Source organism: Salvia miltiorrhiza, chromosome 4, assembly GCF_028751815.1.
Source record: "Salvia miltiorrhiza cultivar Shanhuang (shh) chromosome 4, IMPLAD_Smil_shh, whole genome shotgun sequence".
Taxonomy (NCBI): domain Eukaryota; kingdom Viridiplantae; phylum Streptophyta; class Magnoliopsida; order Lamiales; family Lamiaceae; genus Salvia; species Salvia miltiorrhiza.
This window is the reverse complement of record NC_080390.1, coordinates 45457815-45475043: the sequence shown is the minus strand read 5'-3', so window position 1 is coordinate 45475043 and position 17229 is coordinate 45457815. Positions and strand designations below refer to the sequence as shown.

Genomic DNA, 17229 nt, shown 5'->3' with positions numbered 1-17229 from the left:
TTCACTAGTGATAAAGTGTAGTAAATATAAAATATAAAAATGATAAATGTGTTTTAAGGTGGGTCCATTAGTGGCAAAGGGTAATAAATATAGGAAAAGAAGAAGAGTAAAAAAGTACAAAAAACAGAATATGACTTTAATTTGTGGAAAAAAATTTAAGAGCAAGTAGGGCTTTAAATTGTGGACGGAGGGAGTAACTTTTTTCAAAGTTCGTATATTTTTTTTTGCCATAATCCCTAAATATAATTACAAAATCTCTTGTACATCCTTCTATACCGTGCGACCAGGTCCTTTCTTTTTGCTAATTTACTTCGAATCATTCGATAAAATATTTTTTTAAAAAAATGTTATTCATAGCGTATCATTTATTTTCATAAAAAATATCATTGACATTTAAGAAAATATTAATTGTAGTTAAAATTTTCCCTAATTTCTCGTTCGTTTTTTTTTTCACTCCAATAAGGTCCTTGCATTTTGGGTGTGATAAATATTATCCCTCTTTGAAGTGAAAATGATAAATCAGAAAAGATGAAATTCTATTTTATAGGAAATGAGGAAAAATAAATGAAATATGAAAGAATTTTTTGTTATTTTTTTTTCATGATAAATTTATTAATCAAAGGAAGGTAGTCATTATCGTATACCATTGTGTAAGTCGAGCATGTTGGGTTCCTATGCTAGCTATGACACATGACACCTTGGATAGCGGTGGTGAGTTACCTTTCATATTAAAATTGAGATGGAAAGGTCTGAAACCTGAGTGAATTATTTATACATCTGATTTGAGTCAGCTATCCCATGAACTTATCAGGACATGTCATCACACAGATATCTACCAATTAACTAACCACCATATCATATTCAACTATTGCAGGAGATATGATTAACTACTCCCTCCGTCCACGAAATGAGTATCCATATTTCCTTTTTCGTTCGTCCACGAAATGAGTACCCATTTCCCTTTTTGGCAAGTGTACCCCACACATCTCTTTAATTAATACACTAAAAAAGTGGGACCCTTAATTAAACTATTCACACTACACTCCATACATTTCTTAAAACCTGTGTCGTCCACAAATGGGTACTCATTTTGTGGACGGAGGGAGTATTAAAATACTACTAATAAACTGTGTCAAACATATTCAGACTTATATAATAAAGGGCTAAGGTGCAGATTGGTCCCTGAACTCGACCCCCCAAGAGCGTTGAGCCCCCCATACTCGGTCAATGCGCGTTGACCTCCCTGAACTCCTGAAAGAAGGGTGCATTTAAGTCCACTGGTTTAACGGCTGTTAAACGCCGTTTAACTTAATTTTTTTTTATATTTTCGGTGGGTCCCACTCCTCTCTCTCTCTCTCCAATGGATTCCCTCACTCTCTTCTCCACCGCCGCCATCGTCCTCGCCGGTGGCCTCTACTGGTTCGTCTGCGTGCTCGATCTAAATGCGCGAGGTTCTTGGAGGGGAGGATTCCGACGAGGTAGTTGAATTGGAGTGAGAGATGCTGCAGGGAGGGGAATTCGGTGCCAGAGAGGAGCCATGCGGCGGAGGTGTCGCAGGAGATGTTGTTGTGGGAGAGATCGAGGGTTTTTAGGGAGGGTATTGTGGCGGCGCGTGGTGGGGAGTGGGGGAGTGGGTCGATGGAGTTTGAGGAGAGGTTGAGGAAGGTGAGGGCGGGGCAGGCGGCTAGGGCGGGAAGGTCGGAGATGAAGTTTTGGGACATATCTAGTGAGGTGCGGGCGGCGGCACAGGGAAGTTTGGCGGCGGCGGAGATGGAGCCGGAGATGTTTGAGTTTTGGAGAGTGAGGGTTTGGAGGGAGAAGAGGAGATGCAGAGGAGTTGCAGGAGACGCCGTGAAAGTTGCAGGGGGAGATGGTGGGTGTACATCAATTCGTTTTCTCCGGCTTCCACTGCCGCTCGTAGTCGGTGTACAACACCAGGATTTTCTTGTACCCTTTCACGCTTTCGCCGCTGGAGATCGATCGGGGTTTGCCTGTCTTGTGCCACCTTGTTTTGCCGTCGTCGGCGTTGAAACCTTCCGGCGCTTTCGCGTCCCCGTCGTGTACGGTGAGGGAATCCATTGGAGAGCGAGAGAGAGATGAGTGGGACCCATGCCACCGCAAAAAAAAAAAAGAAAAGATTAAACGGCGTTTCACTGCCGTTAAACGAGTGGACTTAAATGCACCCTTCTTTCGGGAGTTCAGGGAGGTCAACGCGCCTTGACCGAGTATGGGGGGCTCAACGCTTTAGGGGGGTCGAGTTCAGGGACCAATCTGCACCTTAGCCCTATAATAAAACTTGGATGACACTTACAAGTCCGAATCACCCAATCGTGAAGAACTAAATTAAAATTTAATTTGGACACTGATCGAGTTATATAAAAGAAAAAGAAAATAATTAAGAAAATGGAAGAAATTAATATCCTATTAGGTTTTAGCAAAATTGTAATATTGTCTGTGTGTTCGAGCCACTACAAAAAAGCGCGTATTTACCGGCGAAAACTACCGGCGGCGATTTTGCCGTCGGTAGATAACGGCGGCAAGGCGGCGGCATTGCAGGCGACCCGAAATTTCGAAATTACCGGCCAGTTACCGACGGCAAACTCGCCGCCGGTATGTAACGGCGGCGTCGCCGTCGTTAATGTTAAAATACGCATTATTTAATTAAATTTATAGACTTAGCGGCGGCAAAATCCCCGCCGCTATATAGCGGCGGCATTTGCCGTCGGTAACCTTTAAAATATAGGGCAGCGGGTTTGCCCATTTTTTCAGTATCTGCGCCGCAACCAACCCCCCCACGCGAACAGAAACTACCCCCCCAGCCCCTCCCCTGCTGCTGCTGCTCTTCCTTCGCCGCCGCCTCCGCCGCCGCCGACCGCCGCCGACCGCCGCCGACCCAGCAGGTATCTCTCTCTCTCTCTCTCTCTCTCTCTCTAGATCTATATATATATATATATATATATCTAATTAATTTTAATTATATATATATATAATTATATAATTTCACTTATATTATTTATTGTAGTTCGACGACCTCGTTTCACCGCCTTCTTCACGACACCCACCGGAAACCACCACCGTACGCTCTCTAATTTATTTATTTAATTATTTAATTATGAATTTATTTATGTATTTAATTATATATTAATTAAATAGATTTAATTATTTGTTATATATAGTTAATTAATTTATAATAGATTTTGTTTATAATTAAATTATATGAAGCATGATTAATTTTAAATTATATTAATCCATTTAATATATGATGTTGTTAGTTAAATTTTAAATTATGAAGCATGATTAATTTTAAATTATATTAATTTTAATCAATTAGTTTAAGTTGTTTGTTAGAATAATTTATATATGTTGGATAATTTTGTTAAATTCAATGTTATGTTCTATGTGTTTATGAAATGTTATATTATTATATATATATATATTGTGGGATAGATTTAATCAATTTCTTAAGGATCTTCTCCCTTTGGGATAGAAATTGATTATTTCTTAAGGATCTTCTCCCTACAAATGATTGTTTTTAATTTAATTACCATGATTTTTATTGCTTTTATTTGTATTGTATTATTGCTTCGACATTGGGGGGTCGGGTAGACCTAGTATAGGCTTAGTAAATTAGGACCACTATGGTCACTATAGTTGCTGGTAGAGTCGAGCACTTGGTAGTTAGGATAGTGGGGTTATGCTGTCGAAATTTTGTTAGATTTCAAGTAATTTATTATGTTTTATTTGTTTTTTTCAATTAGAATTTGCAAGAATGAGTGATAATCGTACGTGGATGTACGCGAGATACAATGATCGTACCGCATTTGAAACGGGGCTTGAGTTTTTCCTTGAGTGGGCGTTCAATCAAACGGCGTACACAGATGGACAAGGTAACATTAGGTGCCCGTGTAAGAAGTGCAAGAATCAAGCGTATTTAGATGTACCTACGGTCAGAGAACATGTTAGTAGGCGTGGATTTGTCCTGAATTACAAAGTTTGGGTTTGTCACGGGGAAGCACCGCTGTCTATGCCGAGAGAACATGCTATAATGAATGAGGATGATGGATTATATAATAACTACGAAAGGATGGTGCATGACCATGCTGGACCTAGTAATTATCAAGATCCTCCAAATCTGGAGCAGCCGCCCAATAATGACGCTCAACAGATTTATAATATGTTGGATGCAGCGGATACTCCATTGTACGCAGGATGTGACACGTACTCACAATTAAGTTGGATGACTCAATTCATGAGCATAAAGACTGAAAGCCACATGTCAGAGAGGACTTACAATCAGATGTCTTCGATGATGAAAGCTGCTTTACCAGAGGGTAACAACTGTCCAGAAGACTTCTATAGTACGAAAAGAAATCTACGTGGTTTGGGTTTGCCAGTAGAGAAGATCGATTGCTGTGTTAATAACTGCATGTTGTATTGGGGGGAAACTAGTGAGCTACATAGTTGTATGTTCTGTGACCAATCACGATATAAGGACAGCTTGCGTGCATCTGGGAGTCGCAGAAAGAAACAAGTGCCCGCTAAACAGATGCACTATTTTCCCTTGACGCCCCGATTGCAGAGATTGTTTGCATCTCCTGCAACTGCTGAACATATGCGGTGGCATGCGACCTCCACAGACGATGGGATAATGCGCCACCCGGCCGACTCTCCGGCATGGAAACATTTGAATTCAGTCTTTCCTGGATTCGCCGATGAGATTAGAAATGTGAAGTTGGGCCTCTCTACAGATGGTTTTGCCCCATTTGCACAATCAGGGCGTCAATATTCTTCTTGGCCAGTTATTGTCACGCCGTATAACCTGCCTCCGTGGTTGTGCATGAAAGAACAATTCATGTTCCTCACAGTCCTCGTGCCTGGCCCATCAAACCCAAAGATGAAGTTGGACGTATTCTTACAGCCATTGATACACGAGTTAAAATCTCTGTGGGAGGTTGGTGTGAACACTTACGACATATCGTTGAAGCAAAATTTCCAGATGCGAGCAGCTCTGATATGGACTATCAGTGATTTTCCAGCGTACGCTATGTTGTCTGGGTGGGGTACAGCTGAAAATGATGATCCTCTTTGTCTCGCCATATTCAAACCTATTGGGCGTTCACTTGGCCGAGGGACGAAGAGATACATGGATGAGCGCGAATGGCATGCTGCACACATGTATATTTTGAGCAATTGTGCAGAGGTTGCAGAGACATATAGCAAGTGAGTATTCTCGTTCAATTTACGTATAAGAAGTGTTCATCATATATAGGTGTTAACATATTTATTTGATTCTTTGTATCCAAGGATCTTCAAGGAGAAAAAACGATATGCAAATCCTTACATGACTGATGCAGAGTTTGAAGTCGCGTTTCACAACGAGTTTATTCTGTGGTTTAACCATTACGTAAGAGACGATAAATTTATGTTAAATATACATTTACTTACTCTAAAATTGGCTAGCAAACTTAAATGATATTTGTGTGAAACAGGTTTGTCGTCCTTGTAACGACGAGTTGAACCCTTATATTAGGTCGCTTGCAGCTGGACCATTAAGGGAGATTGAAACATACTCCGGCTATTTCGTGAATGGCTACAGGTTTCACACAACTGATCATGATAGAGAGAGTGCGACTGTGAACAGTGGCGTTTGCATAAAAGGTTCGGTCTATGGTAGTGATAGAGATGTGCTAGACTTTTATGGGCGTCTGCAAGAGGTTTGCGTGCTGGAGTATCCGGGGTATCCAATTAAGCAGACAGTCTTGTTCAACTGTGAATGGTTTGATTTGTCGGCTCAGGGAACTTCTATTGATACAGACTTCAAGTTAGTTTCACTGAACCACACACGAAGATATAGGAAGTATGATCCCTTTGTTTTGGCGAGTCAAGTAGTTCAAGTGTTTTACTGTCCCTATCCCAGTACGAACCAATCAAAGAAAAATTGGTGGTCAGCATGCAAAGTCAACGCAAGATCTAAGGTTGAAGTGTCTACTGCAGCATCTACATCAACATTAGATCAACCATTTCAAGAAGAAGTGGTTACTATTATGCCTACTCACACAAGTGTAGGCATTGAACAACCACTTCTCCTTCATCCCCTCGGTGGAGTCGTTGAGATTGAAGATGACGATGAAGCAGAAGACGATGATTCCCCGTTGACATCTAACGATAGTGATGATGATAGTAGTGATGCTTATGAATAAATGTAAATGCACATTTTGGTTGAATTTGATTGCAAATTTGTTATGTTTATGTTTATGTTTGTTAGTTACTGTTAATGTTACGTTTCGTGAAAGCGTTTGTTAATTTAATTGTATGCAACAGGCATCATGTCTACCTCTCGAGGTTTGTTGGGATTTGGGAGGCAATCTGGCGTTAATGCGCCAGAAGCTACAGCAGATACATCTGATGGGTCTGGGACGCATATTTCTGGGACTCCCGAGACTCCCAATGCTTCTAGTAGTTCACGGGCTAGAAGGCCTAGGGGCCCTACAGCTGCCGCTATCAGAGAGAGAGAGGTTAAGGCACCTGATGGGAGGACGGTATTTCAGAGGCATCCTGAGACTGGGTAAGTACATTAGTTAAAATTACTGTTTCTCGTACACCATGATTAAGTGACAAAATTACTTGTACACAGTGTTTTGTTGGAGCCCACTGGCCTGTCCAAAGCTTGCACGTGCACATTTAAGATGTTTGAAAACACAGGCGGGTACACATGGAAGTTGACGCCCCCGGCGATGAAGGATAAATTTTTTGATGAATTACAGGTACAATTAAATTTATAATACATATAAATATATCATATTAAATTGTTAAAATGTTTGATATTAAATTAATTCTCTTTCTTTCAACAGAAAGAGTTTACGTGGAAGCCCGAGGATGAGCATGACGTGAGGATCATGTGGGAGACAAAAGCCCGCAAAAGGTACTCCGACATGATGAGCGACTACAAGTCAACTCTCAAGCAGTGTATCAGCCAAGGGAGAGAGATGTCTAGGCCCGTCTGGATGACTCCCGATTTCTGGACTGGACTCCGGGATTACTGGCATCAGCCCGAGGTTGAGGCTGTTTCAACTCGAGCTCGTGCCAACCGGATGTCCGAGCCCGATGGGGAGGGTACAGGGATCAGTAGGCACGTGGGCGGGTCCCAGTCGACTCGTATCCTGCAGCAGTATATGGTATGTAATTAACAAATAATTAAGTATATAAATTAAATTAATATATTGACTAATATAACTTATTTATCTTATATAAATGCATATACAGAGCTTGGATCCTGGTACTCCCCAGGATGCACCGAACTATGCCACCTTCCTCCGCCTCCACACGTACGCCGACGGAAGTTATACGTCGGAGAGAGATGCTAGAATTGACGTAAGTGTTTAAGTTTATTCAAATATTTAGTGAATGTATTTATTTTCTAACAATTATGCATTGTTATGTATGTATTAGGCCGAGGTTCATCGACTGGCCGCTGCCACAGGACGACAGGAGCGGCTAGACGAGGTGTATTTGGAGGTGGTGCAAATTGATAGGTCACGGATCTACGGCGTCGGGAGTGCCGGGCAGAGTCAGGCTAGTAGGGGGTCTATCCGCAGCACGGGCACTTCTGCGGTGTCTCAGCAGCTTTATGAGACACGGATCTCCACGCTGGAGGAGCGATTGGCGGCAGAGCAAGCACAACGCCAACAGATAGAGGAGCGCATGGCGGCAGAGCAAGCAGAACGCCAACAGATGCAGGACCGCGTGGCTCAATTGGAGGCGTTTATGATGATGTATAAGGCTCCGCCACCTCCACACCCTGATGCCGATGATGATGATGATGATGATGCTTAGACTTATGTTTATGTTTTCAAACAAAATTACATTTGCACTTTCTTTTCAAATTTATGTTTTATTGAACTATATATTTCAAGTGCTTTAATTATTAAAACTATAAATGTTTTATATATTTATGGCAATGATGATGATGATTGCATTTAACATAAACAAATAAATTCAAATCACATTATAATAACCAAATTAAAACACTTTTGGTGTATTAATGTTAAAAAAAAAAAAAAATTAATTAATTAATTAATTAATTATTAAATATTAATTAAATATTTTACCGACGATAAAAATAAGGACCGAAACGAACTCGCTCACTAATTAACAACATATTTAAGGTATTATCTCCACATATTCAAAGATTATAATTATATGAGTGAGTATATAGCATTTAAATGAATTAATAGATGTAGATATATCAATAATACGAGTGTTCTGTACTGGTGATCACTCGAAAAGAATTTCAAAGTTAAGCGTGCTTGACACATAGCACAAGTAAGATGGGTGACCCACTGGGAAGTCGGGTCGCCGACTGGGAAGTTCGTCTAAAGTATGCAATACCGTATAAATACGGAAATAAATTGTGGATATACAATATACAATAAAATAAATAAATAAATAAATAAATAAAATAAAATAAAATAAAATAAAAAAATAAAATAAAAACTATTACCGTGGGCAAAACGCCGTCGGTAGTTACCGACGGCAATTTCCCCTCGGTAAATACCCGGCCATCCTCCGGCGTGAACCACCGGCCGGCGGTAGATTTTTACCGACGGCGATTCGCCGCCGCTAGTTAGCGGCGGTACTCGCCGTCGGTAGTTTTCCGGCAGGGTCAGCCGGACTCCGGTGGCTCTCTACCGACGGCAAGATAGCCCTCGGTAACTAGCGGCGGTGTCTGCCGCCGCTATTTCTCCGGCTAGGCTCCGCCGTTTAACGGCGACAATTCCGGCGGCAGCGCCGCCGTTAACTGCCGACGGCGGATGTTCGCCGCCGTTATTGTCGTTGCCGACGAACCGTTTAGCGGCGGGAGATTGCCGCCGTTATCGCCGCCGGTAACACTATTTACCGGCGGCCGTCTTTTTTTACCGACGGCATTTAGCCGTCGGTAATCAGCGCTTTTTTTGTAGTGGCAAAGGCAAGGTGAGTCGTTTATTATAAATATATTCGAAATTAATGTAAAAATTCATAATATAGTGGGTGAATTTGAAAACTAAGAAGTTGTATGCATTGCATGCTGCTTCAAAATGTTCAGACTTGTAGTATGTAATTATTATTAACAGGATAAATACATGAGTCACGACTTACAATATTCTTGCATTAGTTAACCCTAGCTACAATATTGCCATTTACGACAAATTCATGAATTAAACTTAAACGCCCCATTCTAATACTTAAATACTACGGCATTTCCCATGCGATATCATTGGTCCATTCACTGTTACTTAAAAAATAAAAAATTAAGCACATTAATCTGTCTAGATAATATTTAAAATTTTGAACTATTTAATTAAAAAAAGCGTCTTAGTTCCATCCCCAAATAACTTCTAAAAATAAAAAACACAAGTTTTAAGATAAAGTTGTTGAGTGTATTGAAAGTGGTGAAAAAGTATGATTATTAAAATTTAAAGTGGTGAAAATATATGATAATTAGCAGTGGCGGATCCATGATTTATTATTAGGGGGAATGAAATATATTGAAGTACGACGTTTAAAAATACCTACACGAGGGTTTGGGGACGGCCCTCAAGCCAATTTTTTGTTAAACATTTCGTTAGTTAATTTTTATATCCAAATAGAATCTTAATGGGTGGGGTTTAGAATTAGAATCAGTCACTTAATATAGTAAATAGTTCTTCACAATTTCATTGATTGAATGACGAGTACATTAAAAGCATATAAATACCTATTTATATGTTTTTTTTTTGAAAAATTATTTTATCTTCTAAAAAGATAAACTAATTTCTTTATTAATAGTTCATAATTTACTTTAACTCGAGGATTGACTCAAACATTAACTAATTAGAAAGAAAAATAAGATAAAAATAACACAAAACAAATAACTGTGAATTGTTAAAATGCTAAGTATATTATATTTTCTCTTATATATACATATAGTAAAAAAAATAAATATATTTGGGGGTACAGATGTTAGATCCACCTTTGATAATTAGTACTGAGAGTGGTGAAAATATGAAAAGTAAAAATAAATAAAGTATTAGTTGTGATGGGATAGTATTTTAAAATGAATCTGAAGTTATTTTGGGGATGATCCAAAAAAAAATATATATATATATTTGAGAAACGGAGTATTAATTTTATGCAAAATGCCCGAATGGTGGGGATTGAACCCTATCTAAATCTCTCTGTTATTGTTTATTAACTGTTATTATTATTATTATTATTATTATTATTATTATTATTGTTATTATTATTATTATTAAAAGGAAATGATATGATTGTACTTTAGAATTCTCTATTAAGACAGGCGGTGTTCATGCTTGAATATCCCCCAAAAGACTATCTATTTTTATCTTAATAACAAAATAGAGTAGTTTCCGTAACAATATATTCAATTATATTTTCAAAAACGCGCGACCGTCAATGTTCCCTATTAATCAGTTGAGATCAGAGGTGACAAAATGGGCGGATCGAATCGATTCATCGGGGGTTTAGAACATACTGGGATAGGGCGGGCTGGCTCAAAAACTGATCGGACTGCAATTTCTCAAGCCCAACCCAATCCCATTCGGGACATCGGGCCGTTGGGCCAAACCCGTCCATTGACCTTCCTTTTCCTTAAATATTTTTTATGGTTAAGTATCAAATAAGCCCTTAACATAGTGGCTCTTATCACGTTTAGATCCCTATAGTCAAAGTTGGGCCAACTAAACCCTCAAACTGCCTAATTTCGAACAATTGGGCCCTCGCCTCTAACGATAAGTTAACACCGTTAACTATTTTTTTTATTTTTTTTATTTTGCAGGTGGTGGTGGGATCCACGCCTTCTTCCTCGACAAAGTCACCGGAAACTCGCCGGAAACACGCTCTGCGGCGGTTTGAGGCATCTTTAGCCCCCCTCTCTCTCCAAAGCCCGGAACCACCGTGAAAGCCACCCTGACCCCGCATCACCACCTCCGCAAACCCTACCCCCAATTCCAGCCACCGCCTCTTTTCCCATTTTTCGACGACCACAGCAAGGGCCATGGCCACCGCCATTCTGGACCCTAACCACCCCTCTGTTCTCTCTCACGTCTCACTCCAATAATACCTCTCTCTATTTCATTCTTCGACCGAGCGACAACCGTACCTCGCCGCCGCTGGGAACCCTCCGCGACACACACACACAAAGGCAACAACAACAAACCCTCATGCCATTCCCCTTCTTCGACTTGATTCAGTCAACCACTTAGTCAAGTTGAAGATGCCTTTCTCTTCAAGGCCTTTCCCTCTCTGGCTCCAATTCCAAACGACAAAATGGTCGCCGCCAATCGGAGCCCTACATTCCCAAATCACCACCTCCGCAAACCCTACCCCCAATTCCAGCCACAACCTCTTTTGCCATCTCCACAAACGCCTTGAAGAATTCCGTTTCCGAGAACTCGTCGGAATTCACCATTTTCCTCTGATTCAGATTGCCGGAAAACGAGAACTCCATCTTCGGGTGCACCAATTGAATGTAATTGGAGATCTTGTTTGCGATGCAGGGGTGGAAGGGTGGGGCCCACCTATTCAAATTTTAAAAAATAAAAAGATAAAAATAAATGACGGTGTTAACTCACCGTTAGAGGTGAGGGCTCAATTGTTTGAAATTAGGCAGTTTGAGGGTTTAGTTGGCCCAACTTCGACTATAGGGATCTAAATGTGATAAGGGCTTATGTGTTAGGGGCTTATTTGATACTTAACCCTATTTTTTATACACAAAATGATCAAAAATAAAATAAAATAAATTAAATAATATTAATTCACAATGATAATTTATAAAAAAAAATAAAAATATAAAACAATACTCCTTCCGTCTCACAAAAACATGAACTTTTTGTCCTTTTAGGCCGTCTCATAAAAACATGAACATTTTAGTATACAACACAACTACAATCCCTTTATTTTTGGTCAAAAACATGAGATAGCCATTTTGAACAGTAAAACATAATATTTGGTCACCCATCTAAAAAAATACAATTTTGGTCATTTTTTTTTACGTTTTAAGACTGTTTTGCCTTTAATTAGGACGGATGAAATTTGGATTTGCGCGCGGGTTAGGTACACTTGGCACTATTAGTGCCTATTAGTGCCCAAAGTACCAACAGGGGAAAAAAAACTAAGTAAATTGATATTTTTTGCACAAATGATAATATTAGTGCTAAAAGTACTAACAATTTTTTTTTAAAAAATGCAAGTAAATTGATACTTTTGGCACAAATGGTAATATTCGTTCCAAAAGTATCATTCAATGATTAAACCTTAAATGAGGAATCTAAATCTTAAATGGAGAATCTAAATCCTAAATGGAGAATCTAAACTCTACGAGGAAGTGTTCAAAATGACCATATAACTGCATTCATCTATATAAGACAAGACAATGTATCAACACAAGTATATGACACTATTGACACTAATATGGTCAGTAGCACCATTCGTGCCAAGTGTGCCAATTTACTTGGTGTTGGTACTTTTGGCACTAATAGAGTCAAGTGTACCTAATTTGTGCGCAAACTCAAATTTGATCCGCCTAATTAAGGGCAAAATAATTTCAATAGATAAAAAATTGTCAGATTTTATATTTTTCAAATTAATGGTCAAAATTTGTGTTTTCTTCTTTAAAATATCTACGTAAATGTATTGTTTCTATAATTATTCTATTTGCAGGTAAAAAGTGAATAGTCCACTGGCGATGTAATTATGCTAATTTTTTTTATTCAAATATATTATATAATTATACTATTTGCAGATAAAAAGTGAATAGTCCCACTCGGAATGTAATTATGCTATTTGCAGACAAGAAGTGAATAGTCCGACTGGCAAGTTCTAAAAGATTCAGTTTCTTATTATTGATTTAATTAATATTTTAACATATTAAAATATTTGGTTCTCGAAAAAAGAAAACTATGAAAATATTTTACTTAGGTATATGGTGTGTCAATATGAACAGGAGATTATTTTCGAAATGCAAAATATTTTACTTGGCTATATGACGTGTCATCGATATGAACAAGAGAATATTATTTTCGGAATGTAATTTTTAAGTTGTTTGATTAAGCTTATTTCAAAAAATTAATTTATAAACTTCAAAAAAATTATGTATAAGTTTTAGGATAATATTATAAGATGTAATATTTTAATAGCTTATTAAAGAGTTTTGATAATTGAGCTTATAAACTAGATAAAGAATTGAATTGTCAATTAAAATAGAATAGTAACTTTCAGTATTTCCAGAAAGAGAACTATATGTTACAGAATTTGAAAATGAGGATTATATGTTAATTATGTGGAATTTGAAAATTGTGAGTATAGCTTTCATTTTTTACATTTACACTCCTATCTCGGGTCGTGAGGGAAGCTAGTCCTAATTTTGATGTGTTAATTAAATAAAAGTGTAAATGTAAAAAATGAAAACTATAGTCCTCATTTTCAAATTCCGTAACATACAGTCATATTTTTTAAAACATTGAAAGTTACAGTCCTGTTTTAACAATTAACTCAAAGAAAATTGAATAGAGATGAAATTATGAGGATATATGTTGGGATAACACGATTACATTTGCATGTTGATAATTGTTAAGATTATGAAAAATAATATATTTGAGATTGATCAAGAACTTATTTTGGGGGAGCTTATAAGTTATTGGATCTCATTTTCATAGCTTATAAGTTGTATATAGATGAGCTTATTTGCAAATACTTATCGAGCTTATAGGGATGTCCAAACCCTCTTAATTACTCGTCATCATAAAATGTAGTTGTATTATTAGACATGAAGTGATAAAAACATATAAAGGGGAATATCAAAGTTGATATTGCTCATCGTCCTCACTGGTTCCAATTAGTTGGCAATTTTATTGTCGATTTATTAAGAAACAAAGTTTTTACAACATATAAACGCAACAGTGATGAATCACAATCCATAACTATGCAACTAAATTAATTTAGTAAATTCGATAATTAATATTGTCACACCAACAATTTTATTTCACGTACAAAGCTATAATGATTCTCTCAATCAATATCGCAACTTCACAAAAACATGATTAATTAACAATACACGTATTGAGGAGATGAAGGGTGTTAATTTGGAATAGGTATAGTATAGGCTATGATTAATTAATTAAGTATATATCTTGATTTGATCAGAGACGAGACAAAGCCATAAGCTGGTCCTGATTATTATTGTGGCGATGATCATGCCGCCTCCTCTTCTCCGGCGGAGGCACAAACGTCTTCGCCATAGCCCTCAGCTGAAACTTCTGAATCTTCCCCGTCGCAGTCTTGGGCAGTTCATCCATAAACTGCACCATCTTGGGCACCATGAAATGCGGCAGGTTGTTCCGGCAGTGGTGGATGATCTCGGCCTCCGAGGGCGCGGCGGAGTCCCTCAACTTGACGAAGGCGCATGGGCTCTCCCCCCACTTAGGGTGCGGCATGGCCACCACCGCCGCCTCGACGATGTCGTCGTGCTTGTAGAGCGCTCCCTCGACCTCCACACTGCTGATGTTCTCCCCACCGGAGATGATCACGTCCTTTGACCGGTCCTTGATCTCGACGTAGCCGTCGGGGTGTATAACCCCGACGTCTCCGGTGAAGAACCAGCCGTTGCGGAAGGCCTCGGACGTGGCCTTCTCATCCTTGAGGTAGCCTTTCATGATGCTGCTCCCGCGCAGCACGATCTCCCCCATGGCCTTGCCGTCGCGCGCCACGCTCTCCATCGTCTCCGGATCCTTCACGTCAACGTCGGCCAGCGTCAGGATGCTGATCCCCTGCCGCGCCTTCAGCCGCGCCTTCTCCTCCCCCGACACCCGGTCCCACTTCCTCTGCCACTCGCACACCAGCGCCGGCCCCGTCGCCTCCGTCAGCCCGTACGCGTGCACCACGTGGAACCCTAGCCTCTCGATCCTCTCCAGGAGCGCCGCCGGCGGTGGCGCGCCGCCCGTCAGGATCTCCACGGGGGCGACGAGGGGGCGGCGCTCGTGCGGCTTGGCGTCCAGCAGGAGGTTGAAGACGATCGGCGCGCAGCACATGTGCGTGACGCCGTGGGCGGCGATGGCGCCGTACATCTCGGCGGCGGTGGTGGAGCGGATGCAGACGTTGGTGCCGCCGCGCGCGGCCACGCCCCACGTGAAGGTCCAGCCGTTGCAGTGGAACATGGGGAGGGACCACATGTAGACCGGCTCGGTCGGCATCCCCCAGCCGAGGATGAGGCTGAGGGTGCTCAGGTAGGCGCCGCGGTGGCTGTACACCACCCCCTTGGGCTCCGACGTCGTGCCGGAGGTGTAGTTGAGGGCGATCGGGCTCAACTCGTCGGCGATCTCCGCCGGCACGAATCGGGGATTCCCCTGCGAGAGCAGCGCCTCGTACTCGAGCTCGCCCAGGCGGATCCCGGTGGGGCAGTCGATGTCGTCGATCACCACCACCAGCGGCATCGACGTGCCCGGCATCAGAAGCCTCAATGCATCCCTCGCTACTGGCACGAACTCGTAATCAATGAAGAAAATCTTGGCCTCCGAGTGCCTGAGAATGGTGGCGATGGTTTTGGCATCGAGTCTCGTGTTGATGGCGTTGAGCACGGCGCCGGCCATGGGCACGGCGAAGTGCATCTCGTACAACGCCGGAATGTTGGGAGCCAACACCGATACCTGTGCCACGTAAACACAAACTTGGATTAGCTAAGGACGTGGACATGTGATATTGAAAGATTCATGAGTTTGAGTTTCACTTACAACGTCGTTGTTGACAACGTTGAGCGAGTTGAGGGCGGAGGCGAGGCGGCAACACCGCTCGTAGGTCTGCCGCCACGTGAAACGGACGCCGCGGTGTATGACGGATGCACGATTCGAGTAAACGGCTGCAGCCCTCTTCAAGAAGGTGAGGGGAGTAAGAGCTACATAATTTGCTTCACATTTTGGTAGTTTATCCATTTCTTGCTTTCTCTAGTTTTCTTTTTCTTTTTTTGGAGATACTTAGTTGATGATTTTGGAAACTTGTGATGATTGTATGTGAGAGATTTTTCGAGTTTAAGTTGCTTGCAAGTGTGAGATTGATGCAAGTGTAGAATCACATATATATATACACACACATTCAAAGACAGCATTGAATATTTATTATTATATTTTGGGAGGGAAGTTGCTATGATTTTTACACAGTCACACACTAACAAAGCAAGACTTTTGACTTGAATATTTTTGTTGTAACTATTATATGGCATTCACACTGTGATGGGCTGCTTGACCTCTCCACTTTGTCTCCGCTTATAGCCCAACAGATCACCACAACCTCTTTATTTTTTGTCTTCTCTTCCCTTCTCTCTCTAAAAACAAGTACAGTTAATACTTAATTATGGTTGAACCCAAGCTATTTAATTTGATCGTTAGATTTGTACCTAACAATTTCCTTAAATTTGTATACGAGCGTGTATAAAACAATTAACGAAAGAAATATAAGATATAGCATCAATATGTAACTAATATAATGTACGTGCAGCACAAACTCAGGTTTTAAAAAAAAGTATCGTGGGGCCGAGTGATCGTTTTCAAACTCACAAAACGGATATAAGATAGAACAACAATATATGACAAATTTAATGTATTATTTTATATCTCCATAAAAATAACTTAAACATATTTGATTATTTGAATAATGTTATGACATCTTATATATAAGGATGTGCAAAGTCCTCAATATAACTATTTTTTCTTTTAATTGTGTTCATTGCAAAGTAAGGATTTCCTTATAATACTATGCAAATTTAAACGTGGACCTATTATAGGGTAAATCAGTATTATCGGAAAAATCTAATTATTCGTTGCAATTCTTCATGGTCTTTTCCTTCGTCACGTATTCATGCTTATTAATTTCATAGTGCCCTTTTTTAGAAAGACTTGTCAAGCTGTAAATATTTGTTTTAAACGTAGATCTAAAGGAATAAAAATTTAATGTGTTACACAACATACATATGAATTACGAGTTCCCCTAACAATTTGGACACATTTTGTTTCACGATATGAAATATTGAAATATACGCACAAAAGAACATCGTATATATATATAAACCTAACTATTGAAACCCCCCAAAAAAAATCAAAAATCAAAAATTAAGATATGAAGCATAAAAGATATTGTTTGTCATCAATATTATTTAAAAAAAGAAGTCGGAAGCTGTTCCTAATAAAGATACTTCAATTTTGAGTT

The 17229-nt window shown here is 40.0% G+C and overlaps 2 protein-coding genes across 2 annotated transcripts; one reads left to right on the top strand and one right to left on the bottom strand.

Moving 5' to 3' along the window:
* Nucleotides 1-2471: 2471 nt before the first annotated feature.
* LOC131023736 (uncharacterized) lies at nucleotides 2472-7948 on the top strand. Its single transcript, XM_057953299.1, has 7 exons — nucleotides 2472-2900; nucleotides 3023-3076; nucleotides 6322-6565; nucleotides 6635-6764; nucleotides 6852-7175; nucleotides 7264-7371; nucleotides 7450-7948. Exons 3-7 carry the CDS (start codon nucleotides 6327-6329, stop codon nucleotides 7831-7833), a joined length of 1185 nt encoding a protein of 394 aa, XP_057809282.1. The 5' UTR covers nucleotides 2472-2900; nucleotides 3023-3076; nucleotides 6322-6326; the 3' UTR covers nucleotides 7834-7948.
* Nucleotides 7949-13989: 6041 nt separating this feature from the next.
* LOC131023735 (trans-cinnamate:CoA ligase, peroxisomal-like) lies at nucleotides 13990-16072 on the bottom strand. The gene is made up of 2 exons (XM_057953298.1): nucleotides 15762-16072; nucleotides 13990-15677 (listed from the first exon to the last, which is right to left on the bottom strand). Exons 1-2 carry the CDS (start codon nucleotides 15957-15959, stop codon nucleotides 14175-14177), a joined length of 1701 nt encoding a protein of 566 aa, XP_057809281.1. The 5' UTR covers nucleotides 15960-16072; the 3' UTR covers nucleotides 13990-14174.
* Nucleotides 16073-17229: the final 1157 nt, after the last annotated feature.

Coding starts and splice junctions, on each gene's coding strand:
- LOC131023736 (XM_057953299.1), top strand. CDS start 6,327: ATGTCTACCTCTCGAGGTTTGTTGGGATTTGGGAGGCAATCTGGCGTT. Junction 6,765..6,851: donor AATTTTTTGATGAATTACAG/GTACAATTAAAT, acceptor TTCTTTCAACAG/AAAGAGTTTACGTGGAAGCC. Junction 7,176..7,263: donor GTATCCTGCAGCAGTATATG/GTATGTAATTAA, acceptor ATGCATATACAG/AGCTTGGATCCTGGTACTCC.
- LOC131023735 (XM_057953298.1), bottom strand. CDS start 15,959: ATGGATAAACTACCAAAATGTGAAGCAAATTATGTAGCTCTTACTCCC. Junction 15,678..15,761: donor ACGTTGTCAACAACGACGTT/GTAAGTGAAACT, acceptor TACGTGGCACAG/GTATCGGTGTTGGCTCCCAA.